General features: G+C 38.7%; 1 protein-coding gene across 1 annotated transcript; it reads left to right on the top strand.

Moving 5' to 3' along the window:
• The first annotated feature begins 2,832 nt into the window (after nucleotides 1–2,832).
• Nucleotides 2,833–5,313, top strand: GJD2 (gap junction protein delta 2). The gene is made up of 2 exons (XM_070734141.1): nucleotides 2,833–2,903; nucleotides 4,470–5,313. The coding sequence occupies exons 1-2, from the start codon at nucleotides 2,833–2,835 to the stop codon at nucleotides 5,311–5,313; spliced, it is 915 nt and encodes a 304-aa protein (XP_070590242.1).
• Nucleotides 5,314–11,434: the final 6,121 nt, after the last annotated feature.

Raw genomic sequence — 11,434 nt, 5'->3', positions numbered from 1 at the left:
TATGGTCATATGATCAAAATCTGGATCTTTGGCAATTGGCATGTATTTTTGATGGTTTTACTGCCCCAGGTCGTGTGATCAACTTATGCCACCTTTTGACAAGCAAAATTAACGGGGAAGCTGTTAACAACCGCAGCGATCCCCTTAACAACTGTGACGAGAAAGGTCATAAAATGGCACAAAATTCACTTAACGATTGTCTTGCGGAGCAATTGAAATTTTGAGCTCAATTGTGGTCGTAACTGCATTTTGAAAAGTGGTTTGCATGGTCCTACTGCAAATAATTATTATTGTTCACTGATTTGCACCACAATGGTGTCCAGTAGCAGCAGATAATATGTAGCCTCTTTTTTACCCAGCATTCTTTTCCATTTGAAAATTATCAGTCTGAAATATTGTGTAACATACTTCAATAGGCTGAATATTTCTTCCAGGTAGCCGTTAAATATCTTGCTTTAGTACTGAAAGCTATGTTTTTAGATTCTTTAATTATGCAAGATAACATAATTGTCTGCAACAATGGGTATGCCTGGCACCAAATGAAAAAGCCTAGAGAGCAGAAACAGTTTTGCTTTATTTTTCTCCCTAATTAAAAAGGGATTTAGAAAATTATTTACAGTATAACTTTTTCAGCGAAGAAAGGAGTTGACTGCAGTTGACACAAAACAGGACTGCTTCTGATTTACTTCCTCACCTCTGCAGTTTATCTTTCAGGATTGTCATCAGAAGATGTCCAGCCACATTCACTGAAACGCAAGGGCAGCCAACTAGAAAAATGCTAAGCAACTTTCTGCTTGCTTCCTTCTTCAAAGCTACAGGGTCATTCTTCTCTGGGATATTTATACCATCTAGCCTGGTGCCCATGGCATTTTGATGGTTATCCATGTTGCTGTATAATTAGTGTACATTAAAACCCAGAGCCGTGAAATTACAATGCCAAGTCATGTTTAATATGTAGAATCAAGGATTAGATTGAAATGCCACATATCATGCAGCCAAGATAGATTTGCATGATTCCCTTGCGCTTACTGCATCTGCATCCATGGATTCATTTTTGTGCTGTCAGAACTGCATGTACATTCAGTAGGGAAGACAGAGCAAAGTGCCAGCTTGAACTGTGAAACAGAACACTGAGCAATGACTCATTGGTTGACTTCATACATTTCTCAGCATCATACTTGGGGTTGCCACTGAGTGTTGACACAGTAGACCATACAGCTTTGCTGTGACTCTCTTACTGGTACTGGTACACTCATATGCAAAAACTGTTTTGAAATACACGTGTCACAATTTTAACAATTTTTTTAAAAAAAATGTACACCCAGAGGAGATGCCCTAGCAATACAGCTCCACCAATTTTGTAATATATTAGAACTCTTGATTTCAGAAGATGACACTACAAGCCACTTTTGTGATGCTTCTGGGCTGGTTCCCAGTTTGGGAGAGTTGCTTGGCCACATGCTATTGGTGCAGCCCTACACATTTCCCCCCTTGGCTGGGTATAGAATGCATATGAAAAGGAGGCAAGGCTCCAAAAGTGTGGAGATGCAGCTGCCATTCTGGCATCATTTTGAACCTTTCTGTGGATGCTTGGGGACCCAATAGTACCTCAGGAGTTTCTCCAGGAACTTGGTAGCAAAATCCATGGCAAAGTCCCAAGCCTAACAGGATGACCGTCTCATTTCAAAGAACATGGCATAATGCGTGGCATGTGAAACAAGCCCCTTTCATAAGAACACCATTTGATTAGATGGGTGTCTTAAGAACACCCCACACCTCTCTCTCACACTCTCATACACACCCCACAGAAAAGAACTGCTAACCTTTTCTGCCCAACCTTTCCTCTACCAGTGGAGCAAAAGTGTCAGCAATTGTGAAGAATGCTAAAGAAAATATGCAACTTGGTCCAATTGCTTATACTGGCCCTCTCCCCTCTCTACTAATCCTATCTTAGGGTCTTACCTTGAAGCTCCGAGTGCAGGTGAAGAGAAATAAAGCACAGTGAAAGGGTGCTTCTTAGGGAAAGGTTCACCTACCACAAAAGGCATTTCTCAAGCAAGTGCAATTCAAAACAAGGAGCTGCTTTGGCGACCTTGGCTCTGTTTCCATCTTCACTGAGCCCTTCTGCAACGAGGACAGGATCAAAAAGGCTTGCTGCTTTGTAAGGTTCAGAAGAAGTAATCTGATTCGGCGTCCCGGTTCTCCCCACTCTTGGTGTCCAGCGAGCCCGGCACTCTCCTTCCTCCTTTCTCACCCAGACCCGCCTCGCCCGGGGCAAGGAAAGGCCCTTCTTCTCCCAAGAGCCCGCCGAAGGCCCAGCTACACAAAGACTCGAGGCAGACGGATCCAGCTAACGAGGATGCTAACGGGCCGGGGGACCTCCGATCTCCCCCTTACCTGCCTGGATGCCGGGCGGCCCCTCGGCGCAGGGGTGAGCGGGAAAGATCAGATTGCGCCCATCCAACCGGATGCGGGGCTCGCTGGCAAAAAGTCGCCCCTCTTCGCGCCGCAACCTTTGGCAGCCTGGCGGCGGGGGAGGCGGCGATCCCTCGGAGCTTGTGGCGCCGCCGCTCAGCTGCTCCCCTCCAACCTGGCCGTGACGCAAGCAGAGCCTACTTAAAGGCGGCAGGGAGGCAGGCGGAGAGAGATACGGAAGGCGATCGCCGCCTAAGCTGGCTTCCCGGAGCCGCCACCCTGCCCTGCCAAGCAGCCCGCCCCCCGGGGGTCGTGGCTTCGATCCGAAGGACCAGGAGGCCCGGCTTGGGCTGGTGTTCTCGGCCGCTCTGGTGCGGTCGCCGCCGCCGCCGCGCTTTCGCCTCCGGATGAACCGCGATGGGGGAATGGACCATCCTAGAGAGACTCCTCGAAGCTGCTGTCCAGCAGCACTCTACTATGATAGGCAGGTAAGCCCTATTCCACGGCTCCCAGATGGCCAGTTGTGTGTATGTGTGTGTGGGTGGGTTCTTCTCCCCCCATTTTCTTCCCTTCGCTTCTCCGGAGTTCCCTTTGCCCGCTTGACCTGCTGATTTTTCAGCAAAAGCTGCGGCGGACGCTGTCAACTCATCTCGGAAGTGCCTGCTTGATTATCATTGATCTCATTCCGAAAACAGGAATTTTTTTGGAGGGGGGGAGTCTCTAAGGGATTATTGTTGTTTCTCTATCCCCCCCCCTCCCCAGCCCCGGAAGGGAGCTGCATGATTGCAGCCTGAACGGGACACCTTGACTGACCCTTCTTCCCTCCTTCCTTGTCCTCAAATATTTGTTCAACAAACTTGCTTACTGCTGCACAGGACTCTCGTCTCCCGCTTCTCCCGAGCCTTTGTTTCTGTATTTTATTACAGAGTTCAGGGGAGACTTGAAAGTTCTGTGCAATCTACTCCTCAGTTTCTCCTCCTATTCGTGTGCTCATTAAACAAAGGTTCTTGAATTAATATTTAATGGGAAAACAATATGGATGAGATATATTTTTGGGGTAGATTTATTTATTTTTAAGTCCCAAGAGTAATCTCTAATCTAGCTTGGTGATTGCAGTGTGCAAATAATAGTACAAGGGTAAAGTGAGGGCAAGCAGCCTCCTTGCCTCTGATTTGCCTTTCCTCTCAGTTACGGTTTGTAATGGTTGATCAATATATTGCAAGCCATAGGAAAATGGGAAATGCACTGCTGGTTTTCATTTCACCTTCTTTTTTAATTGATCAACTTCTGTTGTACTGCAGCAGAGACTCAGAAAGGGGAATGGGAGGGAGAAAGTGCTTCTCAAGTGACCGTTGTTACAGATTTTGTCCTTTGCTAGTGGAATTAAGCTTGGCGTACTCTCATAGATGGAGGAAGTAGTTTTTTTCCCTACTTGCTGTAAATGTCCCCAGAGAGAAGTGCATTGTTTCATAAAATCAAACCATTCAACAAAAGCTATGAAGTTCTCTGTGGGTAAGAGCCATACAAATTCAGCACTGGACAGTTCTGCTTAACTGCAATGAAAACAGCCAGGAAACCATTTCATTCATTCAACTCTAAAAATGTAGGAATTGCACGGATGAATGATCTTTAATAAATGTGTATGTCATATTAATAATAATAAAAAGGGGCCAAAGAAACAGTTAAAAAAAGCAAAGCTAAACAATAGAAACAACTATAATAAATGAACCAATGTTTTTAGCACTAAGGTTAGGTCCTCAAATATTATTTTTGTGTTTATTAGATGTATACTCTACCTTTTCTCCAGAAACTGAAAGCAGTGCACATACCATCTTCTTGTCCATTTTAACTCTTGAAACACTGAAATAGGCTGGAAGGAACAAACTAGCCCAGGGATATTCACTGAGCTTTTATGATTGAGGGCTGAAGGCCTTTTTTGTCCTTAGTCACTACATGATGATGTAGACTGTGCCAATGAATTAGTTGTTGTTGTTGTTGTTTTAAATTCCACTGCAACCCTACACCCATGCATTCACCCAACCTTTGTTTTATAGGATTCTGCTGACTGTGGTGGTGATCTTCAGGATTCTTATTGTGGCGATTGTAGGTGAAACTGTGTATGACGATGAGCAGACTATGTTTGTGTGCAACACCTTGCAGCCAGGCTGCAACCAGGCATGTTATGACCAAGCATTTCCTATTTCTCACATTAGATACTGGGTATTTCAAATCATCATGGTGTGCACTCCTAGCCTCTGTTTTATAACATACTCAGTTCATCAGTCTGCCAAGCAGAGGGAAATGAGGTTTTCTACTGTTTTCCTCGCCTTGGATCGAGATCAGGACTCCATAAAGCGGGATGACAATAAGAAGATCAAGAACACCATTGTCAATGGGGTGCTGCAAAACACTGAAAACTCCACCAAGGAAGCAGAACCTGATTGCTTGGAAGTGAAGGAAATTCCCAATCCCGCCATAAGAACCTCAAAGTCAAAGATGAGGCACCAAGAAGGCATCTCTAGATTTTATATCATTCAGGTGGTCTTCAGAAATGCCCTGGAGATTGGGTTCCTGGTTGGACAATATTTTCTGTATGGATTCAATGTCCCTTCCATGTATGAATGCGACAGATACCCCTGCATTAAGGAAGTCGAGTGCTATGTCTCCAGGCCCACCGAGAAGACAGTTTTCTTGGTCTTCATGTTTGCCGTGAGTGGCATTTGTGTGGTGCTCAACTTAGCTGAACTGAACCACTTAGGTTGGAGAAAGATCAAAATGGCTGTAAGGGGAGCACAAGCTAAACGGAAATCAATATATGAAATCAGGAACAAGGACCTGCCACGCATGAGTGTGCCCAACTTTGGCAGGACTCAGTCTAGTGACTCTGCTTATGTGTGAGACTGGCAGGACCAGAATGCTTTGTTGTGTATCTTGCCCAGCTGCCATTTGAATTAGGGAAGGAACATTGCTTAAACAACTATTTTCCTACAACCACCAAGAAAGCCGTTAAAGTAATCTCTGTGCACTTTCTAGACCAGATTCAAACCCGTGTGCTCATAACAACAACAGCAACAATTGTAAAAGATGGATAAAGATACAGTGGGTCAACACCTGCAATCTGGCCTTACAGCTCCATTACTTCTGCCTTCCCCTCCCTTTCCCTCCTCTTCCCCCCCCCCCACAGGATCCAATTCTATTTATTGAAGAGCACAATCTTTTGGCCATGATTAATATTACTGCATTTGTATGACTGATGGAAAACATGCCCAGGATGTTATTGTCAAAAGAGAAGGATGATGGGAAGCATTTCTTCAAAAGTTGGGGCGAGGGGGGGGGGGGAAAGGAAGGGAGAGATTCCTACTCTCTAAGCACATGATTGCAAAACTGCCAGTACTGATCACCCCAAAACTCATCTTATGGGTACCATCATATTCTCTTTTGGCATTATGCAGTTAAATACTGCATATGCTTAGCGTTTATTTTTTTCTATCATCATTTTTGGTACAGTAATAATAATAATAATGAACATATTGAGGTCAATATAATGTTAATTGTCATACAGATAATTGTGGCCCATCAAATTTATGAAATAGATTTGTAAAAACAAAAATCACAGTTCCACACTATGCGGGTGAGAAAGATGTAGTGATTTAAAATTCAGCTAGTTGAAGTAATTACCTGGATTTTAAAATTACTTATACCAAAGGAACAGAATGGATCACTAACTGTGAAAAAAACAAAACCTATTTGCCCTTACTATTGACAAGTGCCATACTTGAAGTTCAATCATCGAATTCTATATTTAGTCAAAAGCTTGGCTAAAGATCCCAACTTGAAATAATGGATTTTATATTTTCCTTCCATTTTTAATCTACATATAGATACATTATTTTTTTTTGTTTTTCTTCATTATGGCAAAGGTGCAAATGCCCTTGGTAAATTGCTAAAAAAATAATTTTTATAAAATAGAGAGTTAACTTTCTTTTCTATATGCATATATGTTAGTAACATTGCACTGATATATGATGATGAAACTGGTGTATCTATATAGAATATAAGAATCATTACATTATTGCCTCTTTTTATATTCATGGCCTGGATTATATCTAAAATATTTGTAGGGTTTATTTTTCCTTACAGTGTCATGGTGCTAAAATAGGGAAATATACACGGATAAGTAGCAATATAGCATGATCCAGAAAATGCAGTTTATTTATGTATATGCATGTGTGTCTGTGTGTTTGTGTAAGCATACAGAACATCTTTATCATTTTTCATTATATAAACATTTCAGGGATATAGTATTACTTGTTTTAGATGGGGTGGTGTTTTCCTTTTACAGATAATGATGTCTGTCTATTTTAGGCCATACGCTACAATTTCTATGAATTTCTTACCTTAAAACATGTCAACAATTTTCAGTAATTTTATTTACAAGAGACCCCAAATATTTGGTTGTAGGCTTCCTGTTGTTTAATCATACAGGCTCTTAAAACCCCAAATTTGGAAGGTACACTAATAAATGTGGATGTTTATATATAAAGGAAGGAAAAAGGTGAAGTTGCTTAGAATCCCCTTATATGTTAAACTACAAAAGCTGGAAATTAAGAAAGCTGAACTATCATAAGGTGGGCATAAGGTGGCCCATATTTGCATCCTGTGGTCATTATTAGAAATGGGAGAATTTTATCTTATTCCCCCCCCCTCCTGATTCATTTCCCTACCTTCATTCACTAAATTGAATTCACCCATGCTAGTACATATTTAGTTTTTCAAATTAAATACTTACAAGATAAAGTATTTGTGCTTTTTCCAAGCATTATACATCATTTTTGCAAACAATTTTCTCTAATCAAATGCAATCTTTAGATTATTTTCTTGAAAATACACACACACACACACACCGCATACATACAGTATGTATAGAATGTATAGATAATTCATGTAAGTTTTCATTTTCACTAGTATGTTTGTTTTGAATGGCAAATGTCATCGCAAATATTGGAGAAAAATACTTTAAATTTCTGTAAATTAAAATTAGTACAGAAATCAAAGGATTTCTCTTTCCTTCTTAGCTGCTGCAAATATGTCCAGAACATAAAATTATATAAAAAAATCATAATTATTTGAGATCCAATTATCTACTATTTAAAAGTAGAAAATGAATTATTTCCTTTTCCTTTTTTCCTTCCTTTTGCTTCTATAGTGTATGTTGTACCATAATTATATTTTCTTAGTTTTAAGATTAACTATAACCATATCTAAATCCATGTTTAAGTTTCACTAGCCTTTATATTGATCCATATTCTTAAATTCACTTTACTCAGGATCATATATCTTCCTTTTGGTGGAAAATCAGATATGCATATGGACTGGCCAACAATGCATAAATCATCACAGCATTGTTTTCAATAGAACGGAGTTTGCAGTCCTAACCTTGCCTAACTGTACAGAGCTATTATTGATATATTTGAGACAGCTGCATGCCATATTCTCTAAATGCTTTGAGGCAATCTGAATCAACTACTGAGTCTAAATGACAGTGATGGGAAATGGATCAGACAAATCTAAAAAAAAATCATCAATATATAGGCTTTGAATAAAGGGAAAGGGAAAAGTTGGCACTAAATGCATTTTATCTTTATTGATGGGAACATGCCTTAGGATAGATTTTGTTAATAATTTCACATGGACCTATTTACTTATTTAACAGAATAGTGTCTGCTGTTTATACCTGTAAAGATGGCTCATCAAGCAATTCATTTGAGGGGTTTTTTTACATTTGTGCAGTTTGATCATAGTTCTCTGTAGATATGATACTTTTATTGTGGAAATGTTTTGAGAAATTTGAGGTGTGCTATTTATGCCATTGTCATAGGCTGCAAACAATTATCTGTGTTCCTTTTTATCCCCCAAACTGTTGAATGAACCGCTTTTGTGTATTTGTATGAAATGATGCCTGTAAAGTCACCCACTTTCATTTCAGCAAGTCTTACAAGAAAGCAGCACTTGGTGAATGGAACTCTTGACTTTCTAAAACAATCGCATATTATATTTCATATGAAGCCCATTGAAATATATACACCCATGAATGTCCTTGGTTTCTCTACATATAATCACTGTGTAGGGCAACCTTTTGATGTATAAACTGATTTCACCAAAAAGCACAATATGGTATGAAATTGTAGATGTCTGTCAGATGAGCTGCTCACAATAATCTCAGACAGTACATTATGAGCATGATTCAATTGAATTACATATCTTATTTTAAAGAAAATGTTTTCAGTACTGGGGTCATTTTATCTTGTTAATTTTATGTAATAGGAAAAAATGAAGTTGCTTTAATATGTTGGATATTAAAAAGAATTTGAGGTGTTTTAAAACATGATAAAAAACCTCATAATTTCAGGTTTTTAAAAATCAGTTATTGTTCCTTTATATTGTATAGAAAACTGATTACTATATTGATGCTCTGTGGGAAAAGAATGGCATAGTTACTGAAATAAAGGATGCAATCAAATAAATAAGAGCAGCAGTTGGATGAGAAAAAGGGAATTGTGTACAAGTTGGCACGCTGGAGAGACAAATTAGAGTGTGGTTAGAAAATATATGGCTTTGATGGGGTGTCCAAAACTCGATCCGTATTTATGTCAGTTGTACCACAGTCTTCACACTTTGACCACAACCTGTGGATACTCCTGACATTGGAAAGAACTCTGTTTAGTTCTTTAAGCTATCATGGATTCTCTCAGTAATTGTAGGCCGGTCATGTTCTGTAATCCAGTCTAGCGCACTGCACAGTTGTCGGGAGGGTATATTAAAAAATTAGCCAAGGGTGTGGTGAGCAGCTTTTTAGAGAAAGATCCAATCTATGTAAGGTAAAGATTTCCTGTGTCCAATTATGCTTGCCCCTAGGTTATGCTCCAATCTTGAACCCATTGACAATGGCTCTTTAGCCACAAAGCCACTCCACTCTTTCTAGCTGACAATGGCTCTTTAGCTGCTAAGCCAGCATGCTATTTTTGGAATCCATGTAATTGTGTAACTAAGAATGAATGGATGGATGGATGAATGAATGAATGCAAACTTTCTCTGAAATCAATATATTTTTAGGAAATGACTGATATCAGATTTCCTCAGTTAAAAAACTGTCATTTTTGTCTGTACCTCTATAACCCCTAAGGAAGAACAATATTACACAAATATTATTTTTGAGAGAAAACATGGCAGGTAAAGATTACCAACTATAGTTTCATATTAACCTATAAGTTTTTAAAAAGTCAGACAAAATATTGATAAATTTGATAATCATTTTGTACCCAATTTTAAGCAGCTCATTGAAATATAAATTGCATTATTGGTATTATTAGTAATAGTAGTAATAGTATCATGAACAGCATCTAGTTACAGTAACAGTTATAGGAATAATTGGAATAATACTTAATAAATAATATAGTAAGGGATAATAATAGGTTATTTAGTGCAAACGTTATATTCAATAAGGAACAGCTAGCTGCTTAGAGATTTCACTAATTCTGGATCATGCTCAACTTATGTAAGATAAATGGGTTTCTACTATTGGTACTCTAGCATGGATTCAAAATTCCATTTGTATATTGAAGGCATGTCTTGAAAATTACCAAATGATACATTTCAATGCTTTTAGTGAAAAGCACAATTAATAACTTCCTAAAAGCAATGTCAGTTACTTCCCTAACTACTTTAGTTTGTAAAGAGAAAATGCAGAACTTGCTTACTGAATTGAAAACATGCAAATAGATGGAATAAAATGGAATAAACTTAATATTTGTTAACTGTACAAAGTGTTCACATACATGGAATCAGCAACATTGCTATATATAGAAACTTATAAACTCATGTGTGTTTCTACCCTATTCCACATAAAATACTGTAAATGCATGTGAATATATACCATGGGACAAAAGCAGGCTGGGAATTCTACTTTGGGCTAAAGATTAACACTTTCAATATACAATAAGGGGGGGGGGGTTGCAGGGGGGAGGGTGTTGGTGCCTTTGAGTAAGTGTTAACTTCTGGCAACTGCCTGGAGTTTTCTTGGCAATGTTTTCTGATGTAGTTTGCTATTGCCTCTTTCCTAGGAGGGACAGTGAATGACTGACCCAAAGTTACCCAGTTGACTTTGTGCCTAAGATGAGATTAAAACTCACGATATCCTGGTTTATAGCCTGGTGCCTTAAAATACACCAAACTGAAGTTATATCTGAAAGTATAAAATGATGGGAAAGATCCTTATCATTTGCTTGCTAGTAGGGATAAAAATTTCCATCCCTGATTTCATGGGTTTGTTATTAATATGTTGTTTTCCTTCATTAGCTACATTAAATTTTTACCTTCCCTGCTTAAAACTGGATATAATAGAAGATAAAACAATTGTAAATATATATGATACAATAATTTCCTGTTTTCCTTTGCCTTGAATAATTAGTCTTTGAGAACTAATATTGCTATTGCGTATAGATCTAGAATTAAGTTCACACCCTAGATAGTTGTTTGCTGTTTAATAAATGACTTTGTTTATTATAAAGCTAAGTGGGAATTCCTAGTGAATGTTACATATTGCCTTTTACAGGGCAATTGTAAAAGAAGCACCACAGTTTCTGAATGTATAATTTCAGTTTAGGTGGCCTGAATATAGGATATGACTAGAGAAAGAAATGAATTACAATGAATGCTTAGGATGTGAGAAGGGAAGGATTTACTATCATTAAGTAGAAAAATAACAGAGAAAGAAAAGCAGAAGAGACATGGATTTGTGTTTCTGATGTTTTGGCTCTTACAGACTTCATTAAATTATCTATATTAGAAATTGAATCATATCCTGAAATATATCCATGCAAATTGTTACAATGACTTTTGTATTATTTCGTATATAAACAATTTTTGATCTTATTTGGCTGAAGTGACTCATCTGGCTCTTTCTTTCTCAGTCACTGTATATTATTTGCCAAATATTTTTCTAAAGTCACCAATAATAATG

Source organism: Erythrolamprus reginae, chromosome 1 (assembly GCF_031021105.1).
Source record: "Erythrolamprus reginae isolate rEryReg1 chromosome 1, rEryReg1.hap1, whole genome shotgun sequence".
Lineage (NCBI taxonomy): Eukaryota > Metazoa > Chordata > Lepidosauria > Squamata > Dipsadidae > Erythrolamprus > Erythrolamprus reginae.
This window is presented reverse-complemented; position numbering and strand designations above follow the sequence as displayed.